We start from the raw sequence: 15,620 nt of genomic DNA on the forward strand, positions 1-15,620 counted from the left end.
AATTCTGTTGCCGTTAAAATATTGTATATTAAAGTATTGTCATTTAAAGCATTTATTTATGTATTAGGATATTTTATATTTATTAGAGTCTATTTATACTCTTCTTTTATATTAGCCTTTGATTTCCATCTAATAAAATCTAATGACCTATATAGGTGTGATTCACTCAATAAACATATAATTATTGAGCTCATTTTAGACATATCCACATAGTTTATGTTTATAAAATTATCAACACCTCTTACAAGAAGCCCTTTCAAATTTACACTCTTTTATTTTCTAATGCATCATATAATATAATCTTAATTTATATTTTGCATATTAATATTTCCGTTTTTACCATATAATCAAATTCCTAATAAAATTAGTTTATCAATTTTTTAATTTATCAAGTTAGTCCTTCAGTTTTAATCAGTCATTAGAGAATTTATTTTTTCTTTCGTAAATTGACTTAATTTCTTACAAAAAATGTTATTATCTACCATATGACATAATATTAGACGACAAACTAACAGGTCAATAATATATATTCTTCAATTTATCTCATGGGATATAACTCATATAAGACCACTAATCAAAACTTTGACTCCTAATATGTCATTATGACTTTTCAATTTCCATGGAGACTCATTACATATTTACATTGCATTTACACCGTCAAGGTCAAAAGAATGTTGTCCGCATAAAGCATAAGTGGCCACTTATTACTCCTGAAGTTTCAAAATAAATCGTAAATACATAAATCTTTGATGAGAGTAATTTCATTCCAAAATTCTAATTAATTTTTCGGGAATCATTCTCCTTATTAGTAGTAATCTATAGTGTTATCTCTTCAATTTTTTTTTTGTTTATAAATCATATTGATATATACATATGATCAAACTAAAATGGATTTGTTCTAAATTTTAAATTTTATTTTAAAAAGTAAAGTATGGTGGTATTTACGTTGGTTCCTCTTAATGTTTGTCTAACACAATTGTATTTTTTTTGCAAAAATACTCTTAGTCTATTATTATAATATCAGTACTATATCTCTTATTTATTACAAGAATAACCCAATATTAATCATTTATCATCATATTCCTATTTTTTTATTGGGCCAATTAAAATTATATTAATGACTAATTTAACAAAACACCAGAAAATCCAAAACCTCTTAAGATTCGTATGGAGCACGCACCTGATAATGGAGGCAGTAATGGCGGTTCCGACAATGGCACAAGAGAAGTGCGACCACCGATAAGTCCTCTCTAATCCATGAATATTGTATTTTATCACATAGTTTCTTCTTCCTTCCACATTAATGGTTCCTGTTAATTTTTTCATAAATTTAAATCCGTTTCTTGTACATAGTTGTCGATATTTTTTGCTTGGACATTGATTTTTCTTCTTCTTTTTGTTTTTTAATCGATATTGAGTTTGATAGCATAAGGGAGATTGTTTTCTACATTTTCAACGCTTTCTTCTATTTTACTTATTTTAGAATTTAATAAGTTAAAAAAAATATAGAACTAGAACAATGCTATTATTTTTATGTTAGTGGTCTCTGCACTTTGATTTATTAGAATACTATTTGTTTTATGTTTTTCCGGTTACAAATAAAATTGCTAAATAGGATCTTGAAGTGAATGATAAAATGGAAGAAATAGTATTCTTTGATGAGATGATAGAAGAGTCAGATGATACAGAGAAATTTTAAGGAATGTATCAAGATGAAATTGAGCAGGAAGCTGTGAATTCTGAGGATTTAGGGGAGTAAAAATTTCAAGCAATGTTTGATGAGAACGATTTTTTACATGAGGTGGATGAATTATATCGAATAGAAGATATTGAAAATATTGCCATGGTTAATTTTCTGAACATAGGTGCTCATGAGATGGAATGTTTTCATTTTCCTAATCTTCAGATAGCATTTGATTTCTATAACCATTATGCGTAATCTGTTGGTTTTGGTGCTAGAAAAAGTAAGACTTGAAAAAATAGCAAAGGAGAATATGTGAAGCAATTATTTGTGTGCTCTCATGAGGGATTTAGACCAGAGAAATATTATAATATGAAAAACAGAAAAAGAGAGCCAAAATCTGAGACTCGTTGTGGTTGCCTGGCTAGGTTTGTAGTTCGTTTTGTGGCTTACACTGGAAGATGGCAAGTGGCTTTGTTTGTTGAATCGCACAATCATAATTGCCTTGATCATAGGTTAGTTGGTTTCTTCCTACACAAAGAAAAATGGCAGAAGCTGATGCTAGTCAAATGAACAACATGAAAGATGCAAGCATTAGCACACGCCATATATATGCTATGTTAGCTAATCAAGCAGGTGGTTATGAAAATGTTAATTATACCTTAAGGGATATGTATAATGAGATTGCTAGACGAAGGCATATCCTGGGTGATGCTAGAGCGGCATTGTGATACCTCAAAAACTAGAAAGCTGAATATACAAGCCTCTATTATGAGCACATAGTTGATGCGAAAGGGGTATTGCGATTATGTGTACCTTTGAGGACATTTGGGCACCCCCTAGTCTCTTTCACATCAAAGTTCATGAAATCTTTTCTTTCAAGAATGTCACCTTTTAGGTAATGACCAGAAGTTACCATATCTGATAATTTTAAAGCCTAAAAATTATATTCATGACAAGATTGTTAAGATTCATGTATTATGTTACATGTGTATAAAGAAATGAATTAAGGACACCTCACTAAGGATTTCATAATTTCTTGTATTGACTCAACTTGATCGTCATTTAGATTAGAATTAAACTGATATAATTTTCCATCCAATAAGCTAATGACCATAAGATACCAGTGGTCACCTTCTTCCTTAATTGGCACATAAATCTACAGCGGATAGTTAAGTGTGGGTCATTTTACATTAAACTCGTAAATTTAGATTCAGTGTGGTTTTGCATAAATTAATCCATTAAAAAATTCACATGCACTCACATATGTAAAAAATATTTTACTCTACTATAAAATATAAAACTACTTTAACACATTTATTCTAACAAGTTTGGCTAACTCATAAGTTTGATTTAATGGAACTGCCTCTGTGAACTCATTTGAACTAAACTCATTAATAGTTTAAGAAATTGGATCCATATATTAGTAAGTGGAACTTGAATAAATACTAATTTAACCGGTTGGCTCATAACTTGACTTAATGTATATATGCATGTGTATTACTTATTTGAACTAATATATGTTATCTTCATTATATTTGAGCCATTTCGTAAGTTTAAACCAACTCTATATTTTTTTATAAGCTAAATTTAAAAATAATCAGGGATATTTCTAGGACTTTTCATGAAGACATGAATTAACTATTAAAATCAACTCAGTTACCATATAAGAGACCCTTCACTCATAAATAAGGAGGTTTGATTATTCTCATTAATGAACTCTTTAGAAAGAACTCTGACAGTTTTCTTATTATACAAGCACATGTTATATTTATCACAACTATCTCCAGAGGCATTCAAATTTTTAATACAAATTTTCTCACTCAATTCTAGTAAAATCAATTCTAGTAAAATCATTTTTTTTTTATTGTTGTCCTAACCATAGTGCTAACATTATTTTCTATGTGGTATGAACATATTTTGAGCTATAAATAGTCTTTCTAGGATTCTATTTGCTTTATTTTTTTCATTAGTTTCACGATCATTTTCTCCGTAAGCATACAAACAAAATCTATGAGTGAATACAAGCTATTCGATGCATAAAATAGGACAATATATACCATATTTGAGATTAAATTAAGTAAAAATTGACATGATACACATTTACCCTGTTAAATAAATTCAGTTATTATCATTAAGTAACTCTTTTTAAAGAGATATAAGTCTTTTCATGAATGTATTTTAACACCAATTAGCTATTAAAAAAAATTCATCAACAATCTTTTCTTTTTTCCTTTTTTTCATGTTTCTTTTTTTTTATTTTTTTGTCTCACGTGTGAAATGTGTGTCTCTGTGTATGTATATAAGGCAGCTTCGATGAAAAATACCTCCTCCTCAAAAAACACCACACGACGTTGATAACCATACAGAACAAAAAGAACATCACAAATTTTAGTGGCGGGGTGAGCAGGGGTGCGGAATAATCTTGATCCAGGATCTGACAGTTGCATGCGTTCGTGGGTAGTCTCGATCCAGATCCTGGTAGTTGCTATTAGTGCCAGGGTTCATTGCAGTAGTGAAGAAGGGTTCATTGCAATAGTGAATGAGAAGAAGAAGAAGAAGAAAATCAGAAGAAAAAGAAGAAAAGACCCTATCTGTAAAACAAATAATAAGAAGAAGACAAATCTAGACCCTGATAGTTACTGTTAGTGCCGGGGTTCATTGCAGTGGTGAAAAAGGGTTCATTGCAATGGTGAATAAGAAAAAGAAGAAGAAAATAAGAAGAAGAAGAGACCCATATGCAAAAAAAATAATAAGAGAAAGATGAAAATGTTTATTTGTAAAAACATTAAATATTAGGGAGTATTTAATAAAATTAAATATATAAATTTGTATTTAATCTACACCATTAGATATAATATTAAAATGATCTAACATTTTAAATTAAAAATTAGACTAAAGGACTAATATTAGTCCTAAAGATAGTTGGGACCAACAAATCAGCCCCATAAAGTATGATCTATTACCATTTATTTTATAAGTGAGACAAAAGAAAATATAAAAGAAGTAGAAGATCTCACTTTATTCTCTAAAGTGAAAATATCACATTTAGGGGATCCAAATTCAACTAAAATAATCAAATAGTTTGTATTACTATTATTATACTCTGTAATTTTTTCTTTTTCAACATGACTATGGATATCAAACCTTCGCTACTCTCTTCTCTAGTGGTGCTACTCTTCCGTTTATTTGTTCAATCCTCAAATGCAACCAACAAAATTGTTGAAGTGAACAAAATTTGCAACACAATCCGGTAGTACAAACTGTGCAGATCTAATTAGTAATTGCCCTTGCAAATTACACCATTGGTGTTGTACTGTTGTTCGGTCCAATGTTACAAACACAATTAGTCTTATTAAGTCTCTGTTAAGAAATTCAACTGATTCAGATGCGAAGGATCATTACGAATTGTGTTTGACGCATTTCAATTCCAACAAAGGCGCATTAGGCCAAGTGGAATACCCTAAGAAAATGTTGAAGGCGAAAGATTACCAAGGTGTTAATGTTGCTGCCTCTGGTGTTATGGCGATGGTTGAAGATTGTTTCTGGTTATTCACCATTTGATCCTGTTTTTCCTGATAATTCTTCGTACCCAAATATGCTGTGAAGCACTCTTTTACTTCTTAGTGATGGATATTATTATTATTAGAGAAAATTTCACTCCATTCCTTTACGAGATGCTAAAATGGCATTCTCTTCTCCTCTATTTATAAAATGTATATTTTTCTTCCTTATAACTTTTAGAAAACCTTTTCTTTAATCCATTTTAAATTTTTTTGTGTTAACTAATGTTAACTTTATTTATTTTTCAAGAAAAATAAATTATTTTTTATAAAAATATCCTTTAGCAAAAATTTTATTTTTTTGTCATTAAATTTTGCTTACTAAAATACTCTTTAATATTTTTTTATTGATTAAATTTTAATTTTATCAAAATATTTTTAAAAAAATTTAATAATTAAATTATTTTTTTAAAATATCCTTCAATAATTTTTTAATTATTAAATTATGATTTTACCAAAATTTTTGTTAATATTTTTTTATATTTTACTATTAATTTTTCGATATCAATATATATTATTTTCATATTTAAAAACTCTTAGTAAGATTATTTTTCAATATTAATAATATTTTGATAACAAAATTTAATGACAAAAAAATAAAATTTTTGTTTAAGGGTATTTTTGTAAAAAAAATAATTCATTTTTTTTTTGAAAACTGGATAAAGTTAACATTAGTTAACACAAAAAATTTAAAATATATTAAAGAGAAGATATTTTAAAAGTTATAAGGGTGGAATGTACATTTTATAAATAGAGGGGAGGGAAGTGTCATTTTAACATCTTGTGGGAGAAGGGAATGGAATTTTCTCTTATTATTATTATTATGTAAAAGTTACTTTAAAAGTAATAATGAAGTAAAATTTTAAATTTTTAGTTTGACTACATGTAAAATACATTTCTTTGATAGAATAAGAAGTATAAATTAAAACACGAGATTGAAAAATATATACAGATTAATATCAACAACATAAAATATTAGTGTTTTTTTTTTCTAACATAAAATAACTTGAAAAAAAAAACAAAGGCTCATATATACATTTATTACTTAGCTTAAAGAGTCATTTATATTATTTATATGAATTATTTTTTTTTTCTAATCCTATTATACTTTACATATCATTGCAAGTAATGCATTTATCATTTTTTTCTTTCTTATTTTGAAATTAGTCGCAATAATCTTTGTAATTTTTAATAAATTTAATTTTAATATAATATAATATAAATGAATTTTATATATACAGTCAAATTACTCTTTAATATTGACAACAATTTAGAAGACTCTCTTAATTACGTCTAATATTAAACTCTTTAATTATACATTTCATTTATTTCTTATTTTTTCATTTGTTCAATATTATTTATGTAAACCAACGAGGTATAGCTCAAATAGTATAATATTTTCATATTCACTTAAAAGTTGCGGATTTGAGTCTTACTCCTAACTTAAAAAAAAAATCACCCATATAAAATGATAAAATATTTTAATATATGATGCAAATTTTGTTTTTATCAAACTAAAGCATTTTGTAGTGTTTTAAAGCTCAATTTATCTTTGGAGCACTAGTCTACTCTATGAGCCATTACAAAAAATAATAGCTTAAATATCACGTGTATTAGAGATGAGTATGTCTGAAAAAAGCTCTGCTAGAATTTTTACTTAAGAGGACGACCTAGTACAGAAAAGCACCAAAAAAGTCAAAACTCGAGGAGAGGTGGATCTTAATCAACCATCAGAGATTATGAAAATTATCCCACATGAGAAAAATACGTCCATAGCCATGAAGGGATCATACAAGGACACACTGTTGACTAGCCCTGGAATTGAAGAAGACCATATCACCTCGCTCGACATGGAAGATGATGACCCTAACCCTGAGGATAAGTGGTATAGAGATGATGATGATCGAGAGAATGTTGATAAACCATTCAACCCTTGTCCCACAATCTCTGTATCTAAGGAGGAATTTGAAGAGTGGTCTAAACCATGGAAGAATGCCCTCCTGGCCAAAGTGCTGGGTAAACATGCCACGTTCGCGTTCATGGAGCAACGACTCCACAGAAATTGGGAGAAGAAAGGTAAGATTCATGTTATTGATATGAATCATGACTATTTTTTGGTTCATTTTTCAGATGAGGATGATTACGCGCATGCGCTTATGGAAGGTCCCTGGATGACTGCCGGCCATTATCTCATCGTGCAAAGATGGAGGCCTTTTTTCCTAACCGGATCCACAGAGGTTAGAAAGATCGCCGCCTGGATTCGCATTCCAAACCTTCCGATCGAGCTTTATAACCACCGATTTCTCTGGAGGGTTGGCTCAACCATGGGACATATGCTCAAGGTTGACCACACTACCTCAATCCACTTGAGGAAAAAGTTCGCCCGTATATGTGTTGAGATCAACCTGGCAAAACAACTAGTGCCCCGAATATCTGTGCTTGGCTGTGAGCTAAACCTTGAATATGAAGGTTTGTACCAAATTTGTTTCTCTTGCGGCAAATATGGTCATAGATAAGAGAAATGTATGGAAAACAGTGCTAACAGTGGTGCCCATATGGAAGAAAACCGTGCCGGAGATAATCCGCAAGGTGAGGTGCCGGCCGACAGTGTTGGAGATGAAAATGGAAGGTCCACAGATCCACAAAATCACCGCAATTATAGCAATGGAAAATCCAACCCTGACTTTGGGCCTTGGATGTTGGTAAAAAGATACAATAATAGAAAGAAACCCCAAATAGGACAAAGGCAATCTCATGCCAATCAAGACGCGATCACTATCTATAGCACTAAAGAAGGAAACTCTCCAAAAGGAAATAATTCCAATTCGGGATCCCGATTTGCTATATTGCATGAAGAAAATCCGGGAAATGTACAGGAGAGTGCGAATGAATTGAAAGTGGGCTAGGAGACATTAGAAAAAGATGGGTCATAATTAAACCAAGCCCAAGTTGTAAGCGGTAAAACCCAATTACAAAAAAGGGTCATCAAACCGGGCACTGGAAAAACCCACAGAACCAAAGAAAATCTGCTCCTCCCCCTCAAAGACCATGGTCGAACCGGGTAGGAAAGAAAACAATGGTAAGAACAAATTCAAAGTTCCAGAGCCCTCTACAACTAATCCTAAAGGGTCAGAATTCTCTATGAAAGCAGTGAAAAGAAAGGAAAAAAATTTAGAGTTTGAAGGTATGGAAATGGTTGTCAATGAATACATGAAAAGGATGGAGTGAGACCGACGGGAAGCCCTCGATGCTGTGACGGAAACTCGAACAAATTGGGAGGGGCATGTGGTAAGAGAAAAATTGCTCTTTAACCCCGATAAGCAATAGTAACTTCCAGATGCACTCATGGGGAATGCAGAGCACAGGGGTAACCAAGTGAAACAGCTTGATGTCACCATGGTTGATGCCGGTGGTGGTGAAATTTTGGACGCATCATCCTCTCGGGACCAGGTGGGTCCACTGTCGGGGGCCTGTATCCGCAAGTGAGTCTGGCTGTATGGCTTTTCCTCCCGCTCAAATTCTGATGATGAACATCATTAGCTGGAACTGCAGGGGGTAGGCAATAAAGCCTTCCCTTCACTTATCGGTGATCTGCGTCATGAGTATGGAGCTAATTGGTTCTTTCTCTTAGAAACCCATGTGTGTGGTACCCGAGGTAACCAAATTAGGGATAAGATGGACTTTGACAAATCATTCGTAGTGGATGCAGTGGGTCATGCTGGAGAAATTTGGTGTCTTTGGGATTCCTCTGTTTGGAGCGTGGATGTGCTAGAGCATGATACACAATTCGTGCACCTAAGAGTCTCTGGTAATAACTCAACTCCCTGGCTTATTACTGCTGTCTATGGTAGCCCCCAGCGGGTGACAAGAAGATTGTTATGGCACTCCTTTAAATCTTATGCTGCTAATGTTAATCTCTCCTGGTGTTTGTTGGGCGATTTTAATTCTATGTTACATAACCATGAGAAAAGTGGAGGGGAGTTGAGCAGTAATCAAAGTGATTGTAAAGAGTTTCAGGATTGTGTTTCGACTTGTGGCCTGGTTGACTTGGGGTTTACAGGCTGGACATACACTTGGAAGAAAGGCAATCTTGCAAAGAGGTTAGACAGGGGCTTAAGCAACTTGGACTGGCAAATTGCCTTCCCAGAGACTTTTATAAAACATATGCCCATGCTGAAATCAGACCATTCTCCTATCTGCCTGCAACTCTCTCCCGTTAGCTCACAAAATAGAGGGAGACGACCCTTCCGCTTCTTGTGGCATGGATTACTTACCCTGATTTTGGGAATGCTGTTGATGCGTCTTGCAATGTTCAGGACTCCTGGGCTGAGGGCATATTGAACTTCAAGAGCAGGATTAAGGATTGGAATAATTCTGTGTTCGGTGACATATTTAAACGGAAGCATAAAATTCTTAGACGACTTTAAGGTATTAATCGGGAATTAATCGACCTACAAGTCGGCAAACCGAGAAGAATGGAAATGCATTGCGAAAATAACCTAAGTTACGAATAGTTCAAATAAGGAAAATTTGAATAAGTAAGGAATGTCAAAAAGAGATAAAAGAAAGCCATCAAAAGGCAGAAGCTATGTGAAGCCTTTAAAAATCCAAAAACAACTTAGGCAAAACACAACCTGCCTAGATAAGAGGTTTTTTCCATAAGCAAAAAAGATCAAAAGGATTTTTTGAAAAAAACCTAGCAAAGGAAAAATTGCAAAAAAGCATGCACACACCAATTAAACCTCAAACCCTTATCCAAAAAGAGGGTCAACCCTAAAGCGCAAATTTTGTTTACGACCATAAAAGAAGCCAGAAAATGTCAGTAACCAACCACCATCAACAAACAAAATATAAAATTGTTTAAAAAACAAGGGGCCCACAGGCGGGCCCCAAATAGCCAACAATCAATTAGAAGGAAAATCACCACCACCAGAAGGTACAAGGGGGAGACTCAACAATCCTCTGCCTCCGAGTCTTCAAGTCGGAGTCAGTCTTAGGTCGGGGAGGAGAGATAATGGCCCCATATACTACAATCTTGTCAGGGTCAAGAGGAGAAAGGTCTAAGTCGGGGATAATAACTTTGACTTGTTCCTTAAAAACCCTCCAAGCCTCCTGCGAACCTTCAGCCACTGAATCCTCCAAGTCCTGGAAAGCCTCTCAACATCCCGCCAGCTTCTTCTTCAAGTCAAGGTTCTCCCTAAAGAGCCTGACGTAATTCTGCTCTGCCTTCTCCTTAAGGATCTCTGCCATGGCACACTGGCCTATCATCTTCTTCTCCCTCTCCTGAAGCCGAACCCTCTCCTCGACTTTAACTCGATGACCTCCCCCTTCAGCCTTTCCTCTTCCTCCTTATAAAGGAAAATCCTCCCCTCCAGCTCCTCAACTTTTCGGGTAGAACCCAAATAGCTGAGGGAAATATTTTTCAAAATATCAAGAAGTTTTGTGCATACCCCGGCAGCCCAAACACTCCCTTGAACCATAACATTGAGATGGTTCCAAACGGAGATATCGTCCATATCAATATGAGTATGGAAAAAGATGTGATTCCGAATGAATTTGGGACCATCGAAATGAGAACCCCCAGAAGAAGAACCTGAAGTCTTACACCTCTTCTTCTCGGTCTCAAGGGAAGATCGGGCCGGGGGGATGGGAGGAGGAAGAGAAGAAGCAGTAGAAGAAGATACCAAAATGGGGCGAGAAGAGGTCCCCAAATCACGAGGAGGAGGGGGAGGGGGAAGAGTGCCAGCAGCCCTGGCAGCATCGACTCGGGCCCGAGTCCTCTTCTTGACGACCTGGACCACTCTGGTAGGAAGAGCTAGAACCTTTCTTCACCATTTCTGAAAAAGAAGAAAACAAAGAATCAATCTACAAATCGGTAGAAGCCGGAAATAACAAATCAGAAGATTACAAGTCAAAAATCAATTATCAACAATAAAGCTACCTAATTGGGTCCGCACAAAATTCGGAGACTCTTGAAGAAATTTTTTGGTGTCCATATAAGGGGCCCTTCCCCAAACTTCTCGGAAGAATCCCACAACAGCCTCCTCAGCCTCGTCCAGGTCATGCAGGCCATACTTCTCCACAAGAGAGGTCTCTAACCAATAAAAGGGAAAATGAGGAGAGGAACTTTGGTCCAGAAAAAAGGGGTGGTGACCCTCTATGGCTTGAACTTTAAAGAAGTTTTAAAAGTCATGAAAGAATTCATCAAAAAGGTTGAAAACTTTCTGACCTTGAATCGCCCAGAAAAAAATTCACTGTTGTTTATTATTTTGCCCACTGAGGGGCTTAGTCATATGAAAGAGATAGAAAAAGATCTTCAAAGAGGTTGGAAAGTCCAGTTCCCAACTGACAAGCTGGTAAATTTTCATAAAACCCCAAGAGTTGGGATGAAGTTGAGTATGAGTAACTAGACAGTGGTTCAGAACCTCTACCTCAAAATCAGAAAAAGGCAAAAATACCCCCAGACGGGTAAAAAGGCTCTCATACATAAAAAAGAAATGGGGTCAGCATCGGTAGCCCTCCCAAAACAAATCCGATCTTCAGGATCCGGGACAATCAACTCATATTTTGGCTCATCCTCGTCGAGAACACAAATCCTATGATGGGTACGGAGGTTAGTAAGGTAGTCGGTGTCTACAGAGGGTTCTTCCCCTAGGACAGTAACATCCACCCATCGTGAAAGAGACTCGAGAGAAGACATCTTGGCAGAAATAAGAAGTAGGTAAAAAGACAACGAGACCTACAAAGAGAAAATAAAAGAAAGATCAAACACATGGTTCCTAAAAAGGATCAAAGCAAGCCCCTCAACAAAACAGAGTCACTAGGTCTACAGTCAAACTCGCTATGAAACTCCTCTAAACAATGCGCGCAAACAAAGACATTCATTAATAAAAGAGGAGAAGAGAAAGAACTGACCTTTGCTTACGAAGAAGGACAGGTGCGACAGCAAGGAAGAAGTTTTTCTTTCGAAACGGATAGTGTAGGCAAAAAAGTCTTTTCAAAAAAGAAAACAAAGAAAGAGAGTGAAAAGTATTTATGAATACACTAGGGGCAAAACAGTAAAACGAGGCTATCATTAAAGATATGCGCCGTTACCAATGCAACCACTCCCCACGCATAATTACGGAAACCTCTAACGGACGCGACGTTTGATTAGACACGACTGTTGAGAAATTTGAATCACGTCGGTTCCGAAAAATCACGCCGGTTCCTCACCATGTCGGCTACAAGCCCGAGTTCGAATACTCGAGCCCAACTCATAAGCAAAAGAGGTCGGACTCGAGTAGGGACACTGTTCATACCCTGACCCAACACTAAGACCGAGGTCCAAATAAGCCAGAAAGGCCCAATCCGTAAGATTGGCCTTCGCATGTAACTGACCTCCCTAGAAGAGGTCGGATTCGACACAGGTTCCACTCTAAGGAAGTCGGGCGCATAGGTTAGTTGGCAGATAGTGCTTATTCAAATAAGTAACTGCCCCTAAAATCTCTCAACCCACTTCCAAGGGTCATATCTCAATTTTCCTAAAATAAAGGGACGGTTATCCTCCTTAAAATGTAGAACTACTCCAACGGTGGTTATTGGTTCACCACTATAAATATACTGACACCCCTCAGGTATCTCTAAGTTCCAAGACTCTCTAAACCTGCTTAGGCCCTTGCTGACTTAAGCATCAGAGTGTCTTTGCAGGTACCACCCCCATTCTTTCATACACGCCAGTCGGACGGAGGCCCCTGACACAAACCAAGTCGGAGACTTCCTTCTTCAGACGATTGGGCCAACCCAACGAGTCCAGCTCACTAATTTCCGGTTACCCAACGTAACAAGTAGTAAAAATTTTTCATTTTTTTATTATTGACTCATTTAATTAAATATGGGAACAAAAAACTTCATATGTGAGATAATGGTGTTATAATTTGGGAAATATGGGAGTTAAAAATGCCAACGGGTGTTTTTCAATTTATTCATTTCTAATAATAAATAAAAAATTTAAAAAGTTATTTAAAAAAAAAACATTAATAGGCGTTTTTGACATAAAATAGCATTTTATATCTCCACATATACAAGCTTACTACGACAACAATTTCTCTTCCTCTATCTCCGTCTTCTTCACACTTACAAGACCATAATGAATCAGCCTAAAATTTGTGAGAGCGTAACTCTGCTTCTGTATGTGTTAAAAAAATTGAAGGCTATGGTTAATATTATTGTACGAGTCAATTTTGACTTTTGAATCATCTAATTAAATCTGTTTTCTTTATTATATATACAATTAAATAAAAAATTATTATTTATATTTATAAAATAATATTATGTAATTAATTTAAGACACATACAGAAATATAGTTAAAATTATAATTTTAGACTATTACAGTAAAAGAAAGCCCAATCTTAATTGTTGATATGTACGTAACTGGGAATTAGGATGCAGAAATTTCTCAATGAAAAGACATGAGATCACCAACCTGGTCTCATCTGTGAGTATGAGTCTAAGAAAGCTACTTTTGCAATTTTTTTATTAGTATACTGTACGCTCGAAATAATTGACCATCCATTAAATTAAATTAAATTGTTTGTTTCTTCACTTTTTCATTTGTTTAATTGGCAACAATATGTTGCAGCAGTGCCCTTTCGTGTTTTAATTTAGTTTGTGTTTTTATTTTAATATTTTTATTTCTTAAATTTTATAAAAAAATATTTTTTTATTATAATATTCTAAAAATAAAAATATTTAAAATAAAAATAAAAACGTAAACTAAATATATATATATATATATTAAATTATTACTTCTTCTATTTAACATGTTGCCAATTAAGTTTTAAATTATGGAAGTAGCTATCGTTATTTAATTAATAAATAATAATGGTTTATTGTCACACTTTATTTATTGTTTTTTTTATCTTAGTTAAATGTTATTTTTTTAACTGTGTCTGAAGATAGTAATATATGTTAAACATGTGTATTAAACATGTGCCTAAGAAATTAAAAATCTTTTAGGCTCTAGCTATGAAAAATCAAAGAGAGAGGCTGCTATCCTATATATATAGAGCCAACAGTTGATATACCAACTTCTTACCGGTGATGCAGCTACGCACACAGCATGAACCTTTAATCATGAATTCATCTTTGATAGCTTAAGCGTGAGAAACGAGTTATAATATAATGTAATATAATGTAGTAAATTTATTTTAAATTATAAAAGAATATCTCCATTTATCATGTGGAAATTATGTGATTCCAAGCCTGATATATACATACACTATATATCTATATAATAATGCAGACACGAAAACAGAATTCCGGTACAATCTATTCTCAAGAATTTACACCAATTCGATTCCGTTCAAGCTACTTCGAATATTGTGCTTTATCACCTTTAATCTGCTGGTGCCAGCGTAATTTATTCTCCTATTAGCTAGAGTCTTGTTTAACAGTTAAATGTCTAACCTCTTTTGAGAGATGGATTTTGTTAGTGAGTATTGTTTCGAAAGTTAAAAGTTAAAACTGGAGTTGTTTTAGACTGGAAGTTGAGGTTTAGATTTTTTTATATTTTTATTCATATATTTACTATAAATATAAAAACTAATTTGATTATACTATTTATAAAATTTTATTACAAATATGAATTGTCATGAAATTATTCATTCCAAAAGTTTAAACTGATAGAAAGAGACAACATATGTTGCCGTTCAAGTTCCTCGTGAGGAGGTGGAAGTGATATCTGCGAGGAATTTTGATGCTTAAGTTAACAAAGGTTTAAGCAGGTTTTTAGTAAATTGAGTCATAAATATACCTATCGGTCGCAGAGAGCACAGGAACAACGCGAGTATGGAAGAAGAAGGTACAACAGCAGTACGACGCGTTGCTTCTTCAGACAGTAGCGATGACGGTGAGGTGCGTTAGTGACAACGTGACAAGAAAAGGAAAGTAAAGCAGTTGCAGTAGAAAGAGAAAAAGATAAAATGTGAAAAACTAGGGTTGTGATGAATAAATAAGATGAAATATTTTTTATTTTAATAGGTCTAAAGTACAGTCTATTATTCACGTTATTTATATCCTCTATTATTTATCCAACAAAATTCGTAAATTAGTTAGTCTAAAATTTTATAAACTTTCGACACTTGATTAAAAGAGAATTCATCATTTTCACTTAATTGAATCTGGGTCGATTTAAAAATTTTAGATAAAATATTAGATTATTTTCATAAAAATCATATTTACTCATCTATACATATAAAATAGATTCCTATTTTTTTACATGTCATTTTTTTATCTCAATTAAATAGTGCATGAGAATTATTTTTGATTATCTTATTTACATTATTAAAGATATAGATAAAAAAATATTTCACTTATGTCAGTTATAAACAAGATA

The 15,620-nt window shown here is 33.7% G+C and overlaps 3 protein-coding genes across 3 annotated transcripts in view; all 3 read left to right on the forward strand.

The window, feature by feature from the left end:
* Nucleotides 1-5,245, forward strand: part of LOC107495407 (uncharacterized) — a 10,063-nt gene extending 4,818 nt beyond the window's left edge. The window contains exons 6-7 of the mRNA XM_016116557.3: nt 2,197-2,389; nt 5,070-5,245. Coding sequence (XP_015972043.2) covers nt 2,197-2,389; nt 5,070-5,245 — 369 coding nt within the window. The remainder of the gene's footprint in view (nt 1-2,196; nt 2,390-5,069) is intronic.
* A 1,777-nt stretch (nt 5,246-7,022) lies between these two features.
* LOC107495408 (uncharacterized) lies at nt 7,023-8,150 on the forward strand. Its single transcript, XM_016116558.1, has 3 exons — nt 7,023-7,320; nt 7,375-7,713; nt 7,807-8,150. The coding sequence occupies exons 1-3, from the start codon at nt 7,023-7,025 to the stop codon at nt 8,148-8,150; spliced, it is 981 nt and encodes a 326-aa protein (XP_015972044.1).
* A 439-nt stretch (nt 8,151-8,589) lies between these two features.
* On the forward strand, nt 8,590-9,585 carry LOC107495409 (uncharacterized). Its single transcript, XM_016116559.1, has 2 exons — nt 8,590-8,694; nt 8,797-9,585. Exons 1-2 carry the CDS (start codon nt 8,590-8,592, stop codon nt 9,583-9,585), a joined length of 894 nt encoding a protein of 297 aa, XP_015972045.1.
* The last annotated feature ends 6,035 nt before the right edge of the window (nt 9,586-15,620 follow it).

Source organism: Arachis duranensis, chromosome 6, assembly GCF_000817695.3.
Source record: "Arachis duranensis cultivar V14167 chromosome 6, aradu.V14167.gnm2.J7QH, whole genome shotgun sequence".
NCBI lineage: Eukaryota > Viridiplantae > Streptophyta > Magnoliopsida > Fabales > Fabaceae > Arachis > Arachis duranensis.

Excerpts from the sequence above, each read along its gene's own strand:
- LOC107495408 (XM_016116558.1), top strand. The coding sequence starts at position 7,023 with ATGAAGGGATCATACAAGGACACACTGTTGACTAGCCCTGGAATTGAA. Across the intron at positions 7,321-7,374 it reads CAGAAATTGGGAGAAGAAAG|ATGAGGATGATTACGCGCAT; the intron begins GTAAGATTCATG and ends TTCATTTTTCAG. Across the intron at positions 7,714-7,806 it reads GCTAAACCTTGAATATGAAG|AAAACCGTGCCGGAGATAAT; the intron begins GTTTGTACCAAA and ends CCCATATGGAAG.
- LOC107495409 (XM_016116559.1), top strand. The coding sequence starts at position 8,590 with ATGGGGAATGCAGAGCACAGGGGTAACCAAGTGAAACAGCTTGATGTC. Across the intron at positions 8,695-8,796 it reads CATCATCCTCTCGGGACCAG|GGGGTAGGCAATAAAGCCTT; the intron begins GTGGGTCCACTG and ends CTGGAACTGCAG.